This window comes from Lepidochelys kempii, chromosome 3 (assembly GCF_965140285.1).
Source record: "Lepidochelys kempii isolate rLepKem1 chromosome 3, rLepKem1.hap1, whole genome shotgun sequence".
In the NCBI taxonomy this organism is placed as follows: domain Eukaryota; kingdom Metazoa; phylum Chordata; order Testudines; family Cheloniidae; genus Lepidochelys; species Lepidochelys kempii.
In genome coordinates, this window is record NC_136382.1 from 800208 (window position 1) to 816531 (window position 16324).

Here is a 16324-nt window from a genome sequence, read left to right on the forward strand (position 1 = left end):
CTTGGGTTAAGAGCCCTCCAGGGCCTGGACCTCCAGGGGGGTGCTCAGCCTCCCCTGGGACAGCCAAAGAGGGAGGTGCCAGGGGCCCAGCTGGACTTACAGCCTCTCTGGGCTGCTTCCCCCCCCCCACACACACACCTCCCAGCCCCACAGCCAGGGCAAGGCCAGCATCAACGGAGCCACCCCCGCACTCCACAGCCATACACCGGGTACCAATCATGATCCGCTTTAATCGCTGCAGTGTGTAAATACTGGTTAATGTCCATTAATGCTCCAGTCCCCTGCGAACAGCCGAGCGCGGCAGGTTACGAGCCTGGCGATTGTGCTGGCGTCCGTGAGCGGGTTAGAAGCTGCAGGCACAGCACCAGCCGCAGCTAAATTTCGCCCATTCGTCTTCGTGCAAAGACCTAGCTGCTAATTTGGCATTTATGAAGGCTGGGAGGTGTCTGTTGCCATGGGAACAGCCCCAGGCCCCTGCCTCCACCTCCCCCTGCCCCCTCATGGCAGCCAGCCCTCAGACTGGCTCGAAGTGCAGGCTACGGGCCAGTCCTGGCCCCAGGCCGCTGAGCCCTCCTGCAGGGATGGGGCAGCTGCCTCGTGGCACTGGACCGGCCCACATCCTGATGGGGGCTGTGTGCAACCCTTGCTCTCGCCACGTGCAGGTGAGCGTTAGTCCCCCTGTGAAATGGGCTCCGTGGGCTGAGTCTGGGCAGGGGCTGCCCTCAGGAAGGTGGCGGCAGCGGCTGGGAGGTGGCTCCCCCCAAGGCAATGGCAGGTGGAGGGGGCTGAAGCGGGGCAGGGCAGGCAGATGGGGACCCGGCAGAGGCACACGGGTCGTTCCCCAGAGCCACAGTGGCCGTGCGTGGCCGGAGCGGGCTACAGGTCCTCGTCGCCGATCCCCTCGAAGGCGTAGTTGCCGTGGAAGTCGTCGGTGCCCAGGTCGCTGGTGGAGCCGGAGTGGCTGACGCCCCGCAGGCTGACGGAGGTGAGCTTGCTCTGCAGGGAGGGAGGGAGGGAGGGCGGGTTAGACCAGGCGCCCACCCGCCCGCGCCACCCCCCACACGAGGTGGCGAGTTACTCACCGAGAGTTTGAGCATGGGCTCCCTGCTGGCATCGGGCGAGTCCTGCAGAGAGGGACAGGGGTCAGAGCGGGCATGCAGGGCGGGGAGGGTGGGGGCGGGGGGCTGCACTTACCAGCAGGGGCGGGGACTTCACAGCTTGCTGGCTGTCCGAGCGCCGCAGGGCCCCGTTGGCTCGCCTGCGGAACATCTGGGGGAAAGCAGAGGAGAGCAGCTCAGCAAGGGCTGGGGGACAGCCGGATGGCCACACAGGCCCCAGAGGCGGGGGGACAGCCCCTCGCCATCTGTGCTCCAGCCGGGGAACCTGGGGGGACAGGGGGACCCCAGGGGGGCTGGGGCAGCAGCAATGCAAGAGGGACAAGTTCACCCCCTGCCTAGCTGCCCCCTCACCTTGCGGATGCTGCCGCCAGACTTCTTCACCATCAGCTCATCCACCATGGACTGCAGGCAGATGCTCAGCATGATGGCCTGGGGGAGACAGCGCCCGTCACAGCCAGCCCCGAGCAGGCCCCCCATCTCCCCCAGAGCACAGCCCTGCCTGCAGCCCCCCAGCCACAGAGCTCTGGGAGCAGCACGGACCAGCTGGCAGAGCCCCCACGGCTGGGGCCCTGCGTGAAGCCCGGGGCAGGCTGGCAGCTGGCCCTACCTGGGGGCTGGTGATGGTCACCCACTGCAGCCGGTCCTTGCTCATCAGGTACTCGAAGGCCAGCTCCAGCTTCACCTCCGCTTTCCCCGGGCTGCTCCCCGGCGGCCCGCTGCTTGTGGGAACCTGAGGAAGAGGAGGGTGAGGCCGGGGCTGTCCCTGCCCACCCCTGCCAGTGGGGCACCAAACAGAGCCCCCTGGACCCAGCCGGGCCCTTGCCTCCCAGCCCAAGTCCCAGGGCCACTGGAGTGGGGGGCTGAGGGAGGCTGCCCAGCTCCTCAGGTAGCCTTTCTGCCATAGCAGGAAACCCCCACAGACCCCCCTCCCCCCACCCTCTCCCCCAAAGACCAGTCCCCTCCTGACACAGTCCCCTCCCCCACAGTCACACACCCCCACCCCTCTCCCACAGACCCCCCCACAGTCACAGGTACCCCCCACCACTCCCCCAAAGACCCCACCCCTCCCCAAAAGACCCCTCGTCACAGGCACCCCCCACCCTTCCCCCAAAGATGTCACCCCCCCATCCCTCCCACACAGACCCCCCAACCCCTCTCCTAAAGACCCCCTCCCTCACAGATTCCCCCCCATCCCTCCCCCAAAGACCCCCGCCCCCACAGATCCCCTCCTCAGTCACCCCCATCCCTCCCTCACAGCATCCCACACAGGAGGGTGTGGCCCGAGCTGTGGGGGGCAGGCGGGCAAGGGGCCTGGCTGGTACTGTGGGCGAGCCAGACGGGCCAACGGATACCCCCCAGCTCTGTGGGAGGGCGCGACCCGAGCCGCGGCGGGCGAGGGGCACTCACCGAGGACGTGACCCGCCAGCACCGCATGCGCGTCACCTTGAAGCTGCCCTCTTTGATCTGCTCGCTGGGCAGCCGCACCTGGAAGTTCAGCTCGCTGTTGCCGGCGCTGACGATGACCTGGCAGCCCTTCTCGGGGAAGTCGGTGACGCAGGGCTCGAACTTGAGATAGCCGTAGTACTTCAGGGTCTGCGCCAGGCGGATGAACTGCAGGCAGAGCCGGGCACGGGTTCAGGACCCTCGCTGCCACCAGCCTGGGGCACCTCTGCCCAGCTGTTCCCGGCAAGTGGGTGCGGGAACCTCCAGACAGACTCCTCCCGGAGCAGGAAGCGAAGGAGTGGGCCCAGGGGCCACAGACCCTGCTCCGCCTCTCCCCTCAGACCCTACTTGAGACCCCTGGGGCCAGCGTGAACCCAGCTCCCTTCCCCCCGCACGCTCCGCTCACCCACCTCCTTCTTGGAGACCTTCTCCTGCAGGGACTTGAGTTGCCGGTGCTGCTCCTTGGTGACGAGGATCCAGCCACGTTCTATGTCTGACACCGTCTGCAAAGGAGCAGAGGCCATGAGGGGCAGCCTGTGCGGGCCCGGGCCCCGCAGCACAGACAAGGGGCCCAGGACAGGCTGGGCTGGGCCCACGCGGACACTCACCTGCGCATACAGCAAGTTCAGCCCCACCCGCTGCTCCATGACGTCGTCGTCATAGGAAGAGTCCCAGTAACTAGAGAGACGGAGCACACGGAGTCAGCGGGTCCCCAGCACGCAGCAGGGCTGGGGCACGGCGAACCCAGCAGACCACAGACTGGGCTGGCATCGGGGGAGCAGGGCGCCACTCCTAGCCCTGTGGAGTGACCCCAGCCCAGTCACTGCTCTCCCCAAAAAGAAGAGGAGTCCTTGTGGCACCTTAGAGACGAAGACATTTATTTGAGCGTGAGCTTTCGTGAGCTGCAGCTCACTGCATGGGATGCATCCGACGCTCAAATAAATGGGTTAGTCTCTAAGGTGCCCCAAGTCCTCCTGTTCTTTTTGCGGATACAGACTAACACGGCTGCTGCTCTGAATGCTCTCGCCAGGCCACCAGCATTGTCACAGACTCACAGGGTCGGGGCTCTGGAACGGCTCCGGGAGGACCCCCCGGGGTCTCTCACTTCCCCCAGGGTGAGCCATGCGGCCTCACCGCCTCCTGAGACTGGGCCCGTTCCAGCAGAGTCCGTTCTGGGCAGCTGGCACCCAGCCCAGCTGCAGTGACCCCTGGGGTTCAAGCTCTGTCCCCCCGTCTGTCCGATCTCCTTTGTCAGACTCCCGGGGTGCCCCCGACTGCTCCCCACAGCCCACACTTAGCCCCCTCCACCCCCAGGCCTTTGCTCCCAAGCTGGGGGATGGGGCTCAGCTCCCCTGCAGAGGGGCAGGGAATCCCCGTCTCTCTGGGTCGCTGGTCGCCAGGTGTCCACATCCTGGCCATGGATCTGCCCTTCTCTTCTCAAGAGCTGCATGGAGATGGGACCTAAGGGCCCAGGCCACCAGGCACCATCCACACCTGTGTCTTCACCTGCCCCAGAGCCCCCAGACCTTCCCACCTGCTGGGGAACTGTGCCTCACACAGGGGAAACTGAGGCACACACAGGCTTCATACAAAATATTTTAAAATTCCCACTTCATCACAAGCATCAATGAGAACAAGAGCCGGGAGGTGTTGTGTGTGCGCAGTGGGGGGTCTAGCCACACACCTGGGAGAGGGTGCCGCTCAAGGGGGGAGGCACAGGCAGGGCATTGCCACACACTCCAGCCCCTTGGGCCCTGCCCTAATCTGTGGGGCCCAGGGCTTTTCAGATAGCTAGGCCAGGCTCTCGTTCTCCATGCTGCGCAGCAGAGTAGGGCCCGGGGGGCCTGATTGGGCCCAAGGTGAGACAAGGGACTTTTTGGTGAAGATTTTATGCTCTATACATGTGGCTCAGTTTACCCTGCTCACTAAGCACACTGAGGGCAGGTCTACACTGCAGATTTACAGCATGTCTGGTGAAGACAACTCAGCTCCACACTAACACAGCGCTGTCTACATGGCGTCAGTCTGTCACTCGGGGTATTCACGACACGACCAAAAGCAATTCTCTCATGCAGACCAGGGCTGAGTGTAAAAGGGAATGAGGCATGGTGCACAGCGGAGTTTTTGCTAATACTTTTAGGACAGGCGTGCCTCAGTTTACCCGGGGTACCCTGCTATATGCACACTGACTGCAAAAAGGAACAAGGCATGGCCAAGCAGCAGGGATGCTGCCTGGGTGAGAGCGGCTCCTCTCACGAGAACTGGCTGGAACCAGCACAGGTGGAGACACTGGCAGAGACAACGGGAGTGAAGTGACCAAACCTTATTGTGGGAGGCCATTAGCACACCTGGGAGCCAAAGCACGCCGAGCAGGTGCACCCAGCGCAGCTCCAGCCAGCCGGGAGCGCGGGAGGCTCAGAGACAAGGGCCCAGCGAGAGAAACGGCTCTCGGAAGAGCGCGGCGGTGGGGGCGTTGCCAGATCCCTGCCGATCGGCACTGGGTGAAGTCTCCGCGTGGCGTGACCCGCGCTGGGGAAAGCGTGGCCAGGCAGCACCCCGGAGAACAGGGCAGGAAGAGTCACGGATCCCCGGAACAGAGGGGCCCTTGCTCCTCACTCCCTCGGCCCAGCGAGGTCCTGCCCTGGGCTGGGGGGGGCCGCAGGCCGCCTGGCCGGCTGAGCCACTCACCTCTTGCGCAGGATGATCTTGTACTCGGGGTTGCGGAGGCTGGTGACAGACACGTACGGCAGCTCAAACTCCTGCAGCTTCCTCATGACTGACAAGGGACAGCAGCATTCAGAGCCCCGCAGCTCAGCCTGCCCGGCGCCCTGCCCTCCTTTCCCAGGGGCCTGCCCCACGCCCGGCGCCCTGCCCTCCTTTCCCAGGGGCCTGCCCCACGCCCGGCGCCCTGCCCTCCTTTCCCAGGGGCCTGCCCCACGCCCGGCGCCCTGCCCTCCTTTCCCAGGGGCCTGCCCCACGCCCGGCGCCCTGCCCTCCCCTCCCCCACCCCAAGGCCCACCACGGGGCTCCCGGGCTGCAGCCCCCAGGAGGGAGGCACTCACAGGAAAAGGCTCCGTCCTTGGCTTCTCTTGCCAGGAAGAGGCTGAAGTAGCCAACTAGGTCCTCAGGCAGATCCAGCTTGGAGGCGACGGCCTGGTGAGCAAGCAGAGAGTTACCACTTCCCGCAGCCCCGAGCCCTGCCCGGGGCCACAGCCCCCACCACACCCTGCTTCCAGCCAGGCTGCTACAGGGCTGGGCACCAGGGCACGCACAGGGGCCCTGGGCACCCCAGATGGCAAAGACCCCAGAGACAGCCTGAGGGGGAGGTGTGGGGATGTTGGTGAGCGACCCCAGAGACAGCCCAGCCCGGGGGTGAGGACACGCCGGGAAGCGACCTAGAGCTCGCCCCCTGCCCCAGCACAGGCCCTGCTCTCGCTCCCTAGGCCCTTCCCGCACCTGTGCCCCCCACCAGCGCCTCTGCCCCGCCGCACCTACCTCCAGGACGTCCTCCGTCTGGTCTGAGGTCAGGATGGTGACCGTGACCTTCTGGCCGTTGGAGAGCAGCACCTCCAGCTGCACCTCCTCAGTGGGGATCTGCTGCGTCTCCTGGGGCATGGGGACAAGGTGAGGGGGCTCTGCGCCCTGCCCCCGCAGCCCCTGCCCACACCCCCGCCCGTGACCAGGGGGAGTTTTCTGTCCTCTTTTTAGGATGTTTAGGTGTGCCTCAGTTTCCCCAGTACTTTGCATTGCTCCCCAGGATGGGGGTGGGGGAGGGGTGTGGTTAGAGACCCGAGGTGGGCGTCACCTCCCTGCTGGGTGGAATGAACAGTCAGCCCGGAGCTGGCTGATCGGGGGGCCCAGAGACCCAGCACCAGCGACTCCCGGCTCAGCAGGAGGCAGGGCAGGCGACCCGGAGGGCTCTGACTGAGGAAGGCAGACAGAGACACAGCCCAACCATGGGCTCGTGACCACACAGCTGGGGCTGGACTCACCGGGATGGACTTGAGCGCGGCTCGAACCCCCACTTCTCTGTGCTCCCCTACGGACTGTCTGTGCCACGCGCCGGGGCGGACACCCCAAATGCCTGGCCGGCGCGGTCTCTGTGCCGGGAGCCTCCGTGGGTTGAGGCAGGTGGGCTGGAGCCCAGGGGCTAGGAGGCAGGGAGACTGCACGGCTGACCCCAGAAGAAGAGTGAGAGTCCAGGGGATCTGTCTCACTGCGAGGTCCCCGTTACCGACGGTGGGAGCTGGGCGTAGCCCCTACCCCATGGAGCCAACACCCCCCACTCCCACAGCCAGCCGCCCCCTGCACCCCTTCCTCTGCCCCTGCTCACCTGCTGCGCCTTGCGCAGGAAGCTGTTGAAGGTCTCGCTGCCTCCCAGCACTGGGTCCTGCCGCACTAAGGGTGGAACAAACCCAGGAGTCAGGCGGCACGTCCAGAACCCAGCCCAGAGAGAGCCCCCCCCAGGACGCCCCCCCCTGCCCAGAGAGGGCCGCACCTCCCCCCGCCCCAGAGACACCCCCCGGCGCCCTGTGAAACCCAGCCCAGAGAGAGCCCTCCCAGGACGCCCCCCCTGCCCAGAGAGAGCCACCCCGCTGCCCTGTGAAACCCCCGCCCCAGAGACGCCCCCCCGCTGCCCTGTGAAACCCAGCCCAGAGAGCCCCTCCAGGACGCCCCCCCTGCCCAGAGAGGGCCGCACCTCCCCCCGCCCCAGAGACGCCCCCCGGCGCCCTGTGAAACCCAGCCCAGAGAGAGCCCTCCCAGGACGCCCCCCCTGCCCAGAGAGAGCCACCCCGCTGCCCTGTGAAACCCCCGCCCCAGAGACACCCCCCCGCTGCCCTGTGAAACCCAGAACAGAGAGCCCCCCCAGGACGCCCCCCCTGCCCAGAGAGGGCCGCACCTCCCCCCGCCCCAGAGACGCCCCCCCCGCCGCCCTGTGAAACCCAGAACAGAGAGCCCCCCCAGGACGCCCCCCCTGCCCAGAGAGGGCCGCACCTCCCCCCGCCCCAGAGACGCCCCCCCCGCCGCCCTGTGAAACCCGGCCCAGAGAGAGCCCTCCCAGGACGCCCCCCCTGCCCAGAGAGAGCCACCCCGCTGCCCTGTGAAACCCCCGCCCCAGAGACGCCCCCCCGCTGCCCTGTGAAACCCAGCCCAGAGAGCCCCCCCAGGACGCCCCCCCTGCCCAGAGAGAGCCGCACCTCCCCCCGCCCCAGAGATGCCCCCCCCCAGCACCCAGCCCAGAGAAACCCAGCCCAGAGGGAGCCACACACTCCTCCCTGGAACACCACCCTGGCCCCCGAATTCTCACCCCTCATCCCCCCATGTTACACCACACACCCAGAGAGCACACCCCTGAACCATCACCAAAACCCCCAACCCTCCATGGTACCCCACACACCCAGAGACAACCCCCTGAGCTCTCACAGAACTCCCTGACCCACCTTGGTACCCCACTCCCAGAGAGCGCCTCCAATCCCTAAGGACCGCCCGACCCCCATGGTACCCCACACACCCAGAGAGCACCCCCCCATCTCCAATGGAACCCCCAGTGCTGAGAGCACAAACAGACACGCGCACACGGACTGTGAAATTGGGAATTTTTAGTAATGATTTTATGAAGCCTGTGTGTGCCTCAGTTTCCCCGGTGTGCAGCACTGTTTCCCAACAGGTGGGAAGGTCTGGGGGCTCTAGGGGCAGGCGAAGACACAGGTGTGGACGGCGCCTGGCGGCCTGGACCCTTAGGTCCCATCTCCATGCAGCTCTTGAGAAGAGAAGGGCAGATCCATGGCCAGGACATGGACACCTGGCGACCAACCACCATGGATGGTCCCACCCCTCTGCAGGGGGCTGAGCCGCATCCCCCAGCTTGGGAACAAAAGCCCGGGGGGGGGGAAAGCTAAGTATGGACTTTGGGGAGCACTCAGGGGCACCGCAGAGTCTGACAAAGGAGATCAGACAGATGTGGGGACAGAGCTTGAACCCTGGGGGTTGCTGCAGCTGGACTGGGCGCCAGCTGCCCAGAACGGACTCTGCTGGAACCTTCACTTCTCTGGAGACCCCAGGGCTGCCTGTGCCGTGTGCCAGGCCACGGATACACCCGCCTGTCTGCCCGCGCTGGCTGGGTGTCCCTGCAGACGCTGGCAGGGGTGCTGCTCCCCCAGATAGAGCACGTCTACCCCAGGGTCTGTCCCAGACTCGCTGCCCAGAACTCCCAGGGTGGGGCAGGGATCTGCAGCCCCAGGGGCCCAGTCTCAGGAGGCAGCAAGGCCGCGTGGCTCACCCTGGGGGAAGAGTGAGACCTCGGGGGGTCTGGGTCACTGAAGGATTCCTCCCAGAGACTGTTCCCAGGTTGGGGCATATGGACCCACATGGCTGTGTGTGGATGACACACACAGACATGCCCACCTCTGCCAGCCTGAGGTCTAGGAGGGGCTGCTACTGGGGCATGAAGCCGTGGAGAGCCCAGGCCGGGCTGCCCAGAGTCAGCCGCTGTGAGTGGTCAGCTAATGGCCCAGGCCTGGTTCCACGCTTGGAGAGATGCCCCAAGCCAAGCAGGGCTCAAGCTAGCGCTGCCTGCCTGCCCACTTACCGGCCTGCATGTACTTCTCCAGCTGCTCTCGTCTCTGCTCCACCTCCGCCGGGGTGAGGGTGAAGATCTTCTTTGGAGGAAAGGCGGGCACCACATTGGCCCCATACTCTTTCCTTAGCTGGAAGGAGAGCACAGAACACTGAGACGCCCCAGGGGCACACCTGGACAGACCCATAGGCCCCACCATCGCCCCCTGGCCTGAGTCTTCCCCACCCTGTCCTGGGGCACGGGGAGCATCCTCTGAACCGGAGCTGGGGTAGCATCTAACTCCATGGCCCCAAACATGAGGGAGAGCCCATCCCGCTCACCACCCGGGGCCCTGAGGGACGTCTCACCAAGGCACCCCGAGGGAACCCTGTGCCCGCCCTGGTGATGGAGGGACGGAGGGCCCCGCGCTGCGAAGCCCAGGCAGCGAGTGCCTCACACAGCAGGAGTGCTCACATCTCGGACAGCCCGGAGCGGCCCTGCGGACTGCGACAGCCCTTTCCACCCGCAGCAGAGAGCGCTTGGTGGGGCCCAGGGGCTGGCAGGGGACTGTGCCAGGGCTGCCCAGGAGCCACCCCAGACAGCTCCTGCCCTGCGCGGAGCCAGGAATGGCGGATTCTCAGCAGCTCAGCTCAGCTTCCCCCCACGCCCCTTAGAGCCTGGCCGCCACATGGGCCAGACTCTTCCCCACCCGCAAGGGAAGCGGAGCTGGAGATCTCAGCAGGGCACCGGGCACCTGCCCGGCAGGAACGACTGGTGCTGAGGAGGGGAGCGGCTGCCGGGGAGCTCTGGGCTGCTCTTGGCTGGCGGGGAGCAGGGGACAGAGCTGCCCTCCGGGCTGCGGCAGGCGGGCGCGACTCACCTGTTCATGCAGGCCCAGCAGCTGCCGGTAGCGCACTCGGCAGTGCAGCACGCCGTTCACGTGGACGTTGTAGGCCTGCAGGGGGAAGTAACCCCAGAATCACCCGTCTGGGGCGCCGCCGGGAGCAGAGCTGGGGAGCCCTGAACGGGGCAGGGGAACCCACCAAGGCCGGGGAGGGGAGGAGAGACCCCAGCACCCGCTGAGCAGGGGAGGTGTTTGGGGGAGAGGCAGACCTGGCCCGTGACCTGGCCCGGGCGCTGCGGGAGGGCCCTGCCCTGCACCCACTCCCAGCCCACAGGCACAGCTCGGGCCTCCCAGGCAGGGCCGCAGGGAGTCTTGTTTGAAGTTGGGACGCCCCCCACAGGCCCAGGCCCTCTGCCAGCCCCACAGAGCCCACGTGGGTTTTGCTGTGGTACAGCAGCTGGCCACCAGCTCCTGCTCAGCCCTAGTCGTCGTTACAGAGTTCGGGGCTGCGGGAGACCCTCAGCAAGCAGCAGCACCCTCCAGGAGATGGGGCTCGGCTGGGGGGCAGCACAGTGAGGGCTGCAGCCCGGGCCAGGTGTCTCTGGGGGAGGGGAGCAGGCGTGGAGGCAAAGCCCAGGGAGGGGTGAGTGTGGACCCTGGGGGTGGGGGCAGACCCAGCAGAGGGGGACTAGAGCTGGACTCCTCAGGGCAATCCTGACAGGTTGGGAGTCACCTGGGGGACTTCAGAACACCTAAGGCCAGAAGGGACCAACCCATCACCCCACGTGACCCCTGCACCGCGCTGGGCAGAGACCCCCCACCCCCGGCGAGCCATGCACCCACCCACGCCGCGTGTGGAGCCGCAGCGGAGCTGTCGGCAGACACAGCCCAGCTGGCCATGAAGCCTCCGAGGGCGGGAGATCCGCCCTGTCTCCACGGCGAAGGCCCCCCCCGGAACACTGGCACCTTTGGTCCTGCCATGGCCCGGGAGAGCGAGGATCTGCCTGCTCCGAGACTCTCCCCCACAGAGGTACTTGGAGACAGCATCACATGCACCCACCTTCCCTTGGCCCCTGGCACTGGAAACTCCACCCCCAGGAAGCCGCAGCTTTGCCTGACACCATCCGGTCCCCAGCATGGGGCTCCCGGCTCCCTCCCTCTCGCTGGCCAGGGACTCTCTCTCTCTCTCTGTTCACTAGCCAGAGAAGTCAGATGCCTGAGGAGGGAGAATGGTCAGGCCACTGCCACACAGGCCTTTCCAGGGTGTGTCAGGAGCTTGCCAACTCCCTGACTGCCCCTGGGAGAGGGGGGCAGGGCTGCCTGAAGACAGGCTTGTGAGAGAACAGAAAAGGACTCATCCCTTAGCAGCAGCTGCTGACTCAAGAGGTGATTACGACCTTTGCTTGTTTGCTCTCCCATTCCAGATTTAGAACGCTAGGGCCCGCTAGGGCCCACGCTGTGCAGAGCTGTCCCCTACAATCCCCAGAACACTGCTGGCTTGGACGGCACTGAGCCTTCGCTGCCGGTGGACAGCTAGGCAGCCAAACCACAAAGCAGCAGGACCACGCACAAGGACAGTGCTATTTAAATAAATATATAACTGGGAAAAAGGAGAACAAAATAGCAATCAACATAGATTAGAAATTATGACATGTACAAAACTGATAAGGGAAGCTAAAGACATCATGGAAAAATCCATGGCTGGCAGAGCAAGCACCAGTGTTCCCTCTAGTTTTTCCCCACACATGCGGAATGAATTTTGTTATGTGCACCAATATAGAGGTGATGTGTGGGGCTGAGGGGTTCGGAGTGTGGAAGGGGGCTCAGGGCTGGGGCAGAGGCATGGGGGGGGTGAGGGCTCTGGCTGGGGGTGCAGTCTCTAGAGTCAGGCTGGGGATGAAGGGTTTGGGGTGCAGGCTGCCCTGGGGCTACAACAGGGAGAGAGAGAGAGAGAGAGAGAGAGGACTACCCCCAAGCTCTCTCTCCCCACAGCAGCACCTGGTCTGGGTGGGAGAGGCATCTCCCCCCACCGCAGCCCTGAGCACCTGTGCGGCGCTTAATAGGCTCCTGCGCGGCCAAACAGCTTCAAGGGAACTTAGGTAAGGACAATAGGAAGGAGGGTTTTTTGGTTTTAATTCTGTCAGGAATAAAAATCCTACCAATGGTACAGGCCCATTATTAGATGGGGAAAATTTGAATAATGCTGCAGGAAAGCCAGGAATGTTCAAGTTCTGCATTTGGAAAGAAGCAGGATGAGGTACTCCAGTCATATCACGAGGATGAAGAAGTTACAGAGACCAAAATTTAATTAAATTCAATATCCTTGTGAGGGAAAAATTCCCAAGAAGCCCACCACAGTAGCATTTCATTTCAAAAAGGGGAACCACACAAAAATGAGGAAGTCAGTGGGGCGATGGGATGTGCGAAGTGCCTAAAGTGGCACGCAAGGGAGACAAGTCCATTGTGGAGAACCTAAATGAATTCTTTGCATTGGTCTTCACTGCGGAAAACGTGGTGATGATTCCCATACTTTAGCCATTCTTTTCAGGTGACAAATCAGAGGAACTGTCCCAGATTGAAGGCTCAATAGAGAAGGGTTTGGAACAAATTAAAAAGTATTAAGTCACTAGGACCAGACAGGGTTCACCCAAAAGTTCTGAAGGAACTCAAACATGAAACTGCAGAAAAAAACCATGGTATCGCTTAAATCGACCTATGTACCAGATGACTGGAGGATAGTTAATGTGATGCTGTTTTTAAAAAAGGCTCCAGAGGCGATCCTGGCAATTACAGGCCAGTAAGCCTAACTTCAATACCAGGCAAACTGGCTGAAACTATAGTAAAAAACAGAATTATCAGACACAGATGAACGTAATATGCTGGAGAAGATTCAATACGGCTTTTGTAAAGGGAAATCCTGCCTCACCAATTTATTAGAATTCTTTGAGAGGGTCAACAAGCATGTGGACAAGGGGGATCCAGTGGATATAGTGTACTTGGACTTTCAGAAAGCCTTTGACAAGATCCCTCACCAAAGGCTCTTGAGCAAAGTAAGCTGTCATGGGATAAGAGGGAAGGTCCTCTCATGGATCAGTAATTGGTTAACAAACAGGAAACAGAGGCTAGGAATATATGGTCAGTTTTCATAAAGCAGAGAGGTAAACAGCAGGGTCTCCCAGGGCTCTGTACTGTGACATGTGCTGTTCAACATATTCATAAATGATCCTGAAAAAGGGGTGAACAATGAGGTGGAAAAATTTGCAGAAGACACAAAATTACTCCAGATAGTTAAGTCCAGAGCTGACTGCGAAGAGTTACAAAGGGACCTCACGAAACTGGATGACTGGGCAATAAAATGGCAGATGAAATTCAGTGTTGGTAAATGCAAAGTAATGCACATTGGAAAACAATCCCAACTATCCATATAAAATGATGGGGTCTGAATTAGCTGTTACCACACAAGAAAGAGATCTGGAGTCACTGTGGATAGTTCTCTGAAAACATTCACTCAATGTGCAGCGGCAGTCAAAAAAGCCAACAGGATGTTAGGAAACGGATATATAAGAAGACGGTAAACAACACAATACCACTATATAAATCCATGGTACGCCCCCACCTTGAATACTGCTTGAAGATCTGGTCGCCCTGCTCAAAAAAGATATACTGGAATTGGAAAAAGTACAGAGAAAGGCAACAAAAATATTTAGAGGGATGGAACAACTTCCCAGCTGAGGACAGATTAATAAGACTGGGACTGTTCAGCATGGAAAAGAAACGACGAAGGGGGGATAGGATGGAGGTCTATAAAATCATGACTGGTGTGAAGCAAGTGAATAAGGACATGTCATTTACCTCTTCACTTAACACACAAACCGGGGGTCACCCTATTAAATTAGTAGGCAGCACATTTAAAAGAAACATGAAGTATTTCTTCACACAACATAAGAACAGCCAGACTGGCTCAGACCAAAGGTCCCAGCCCAGTATCCTGTCTTCTGACAGTGGCCAATGCCAGCTGCCCCAGAGGGAATGAACAGAGCACAGTTAACCTGTGGAACTCATTGCTAGGGGATGTTGTGAAGGCCAAAAGTATAAGAGAGTTAAAAAAAAAAAAAAGAGATAAGTTCATGGAGGACAGGTCCACCAAAGGCTATTAGGCAAGATGTTCAGGATACAACCCCATGCTTCGGGTGTCCCCTAACCTCTGACTGCCAGAACCTGGGACTGGACAACAGGGGCTGGATCACATGATCATAGAATATCAGGGTTGGAAGGGACCTCAGGAGGTCATCTAGTCCAACCCCCTGCTCAAAGCAGGACCAACCCCAATTAAATCATCCCAGCCAGGGCTTTGTCAAGCTGGGCCTTAAAAATATTTAAGGAAGGAGATTCCACCACCTCCCCAGGGAACCCATTCCAGTGCTTCACCACCCTCCTAGTGAAAAAGTTTTTCCTAATATCCAACCTAAACCTCCCCCACTGCAACTTGAGACCATTGCTCCCTGTTCTGTCATCTGCTACCACTGAGAACAGTCAAGATCCATCCTCTTTGGAACCCCCTTTCAGGTAGCTGAAGGCTGCTATCAAATCCCCCCTCATTCTTCTCTTCTGCAGACTAAACATCCCCAGTTCCCTCAGCCTCTCCTGATAAGTCATGTGTTCCAGTCCCCTAATCATTTTTTTTGCCCTCCGCTGGACATTTTCCAATTTTTCCACATCCTTCTTGTAGTGTGGGGCCCAAAACTGGACACAGTACTCCAGATGAGGCCTCACCAATGTCAAATAGAGGGGGACGATCACGTCCCTCGATCTGCTCGCTATGCCCCTACTTATACATCCCAAAATGCTGTTAGCTTTCTCGGCAACAAGGGCACACTGCTGACTCATATCCAGCTTCTCGTCCACTGTCACCCCTAGGTCCTTTTCCGCAGAACTGCTGCCGAGCCACTCGGGGCATGTTCAATCGGCAGGAGGTTCCCACCCTGGCCTGCACTGCCCCAGGCTGCGGCCCCAGCCTGCAAGCACATGCCAGGCTCCGCTCCCTCCCCTGGCCTGGAACCCCAAATGATGGGGAGACAACAGCAGCACCACCCCTCCAGGTCTGGAGCAGCTCGAGGGGTCCTCGCCTGAACTCTGGGGCACCACAGCCCAACAGCGGGCCCTGGAGCTCCAAACCCCTTTCCCAAGCTAGCCGGGGCAGTGCACGTGGCCTACCACAGGCCAGAAGTGTACAGTGAGGCTGCCCTCCCTGTCCCCGGCAGAGCTGGAGGGAGAGCACCTTGGCTGGGATAGCAGGGACTGTGGGGGACTGAGGAGAGTGGGGAGAGGGACCGCTCACTCCATGGTCAGGCCTGCTTGGTCTCTGCTACACCCCCCAGACACGGGGACCTGCCAAGTCTGCTGCGGGGCGACTCGCCCTCCCCGGGGTCCCAGCACAGAGGCCAATGCCTCAGAGGCAGTGAGGAGCCGCACCATGCAGCCGACGCGGATACGGCCCTGCCTGGAATACCAATGAGGAGCTGGGGGATCCGCAGGGAGGCCATGCTCCAGAGGCTGGCTCCACGGCCCAGCCAATGCAGTTCCAGCACTAACAAGGGCCCAGGGGACAAGAACAGGGAGGAGGGACGGTAAACAGTGTAGGCTGGGAATCAGCTACAGTAGTGCTGGGCAGTGTGACCTTAAGGCCTCCTTCCCTCTAGCCCTTGCCCCAGCTCCAATCACCAAATCCATGGGGAGCCCTGCCAGTGAGGCAGAAGCTTTGCAAGACGGGAGGCAATTCCCCAGCAGGGCTCACAGCATGGCTGCGTAGAGTTCTGCACCAAGGGCTCACTGCCAGCCCCAGGGGGAAAGGCACCCTCACACCAGGCAGCCTCCTTGCCCTCCCCACACATAGCCTCTCTGCAGCGGCACAGGGACCCCTGGGCAGCTCCTCCGCCGGGAGATGCACCAGCACAGACACATAGTGCCTGGGGACGAGAGAGGGCCCCCTTCTGCCCCCCGAGCAAGGGTAAGCAGCAGCTGTGCTCACTGGCATGAGGGAGCAAAGCCATGCTGCAGCCTGGTAGCAAACAGGCCAAGGACAGCCTCTGCCCCTGAGGGGAGGGGTGTGAGAGTGAGGGCAACCCCACAGAGGGCTCAGAGACAAGGGCTGATGCCTCACACGGTCCTTGGCACTCCCTGCGGAGTCAAAGTGCCCCATGGGCTCCCGAGGCGATGGGCTCCCGAGGACCAGAGGCTGTGGGCTTTCTGCTGCCACCCAGGCCATGCCATGGAGCTGACCTGGTGGATCTCAGCAGGCCACTGGGAGCTGTGGCTGTGTGGAAGGGTCAGTGAGCAGCTGGCAGGCTACATCACGCCAGTTCA

General features: G+C 61.7%; 1 protein-coding gene across 2 annotated transcripts in view; it reads right to left on the reverse strand.

Annotated features, from left to right (window-relative positions):
• Positions 1–210: 210 nt before the first annotated feature.
• Positions 211–16324, reverse strand: part of SNX17 (sorting nexin 17) — a 31660-nt gene continuing 15546 nt past the window's right edge. Inside the window, exons 2-15 of one of the 2 annotated variants that reach the window (XM_073335410.2) lie at positions 9998–10072; positions 9151–9268; positions 6895–6959; positions 6057–6167; positions 5624–5714; positions 5250–5337; positions 3170–3239; positions 2972–3064; positions 2526–2729; positions 1726–1848; positions 1470–1547; positions 1195–1269; positions 1083–1124; positions 211–996 (exon numbers count right to left, since the gene is read on the reverse strand). In XM_073335410.2, the coding sequence (XP_073191511.1) occupies positions 877–996; positions 1083–1124; positions 1195–1269; positions 1470–1547; positions 1726–1848; positions 2526–2729; positions 2972–3064; positions 3170–3239; positions 5250–5337; positions 5624–5714; positions 6057–6167; positions 6895–6959; positions 9151–9268; positions 9998–10072 (1353 nt within the window). In that variant the 3' untranslated portion in view covers positions 211–876. Of the gene's footprint in view, positions 997–1082; positions 1125–1194; positions 1270–1469; positions 1548–1725; positions 1849–2525; positions 2730–2971; positions 3240–5249; positions 5338–5623; positions 6168–6894; positions 6960–9150; positions 9269–9997; positions 10073–16324 lie in introns of both variants that reach the window. The other variant, XM_073335409.2, reaches the window with a different exon arrangement.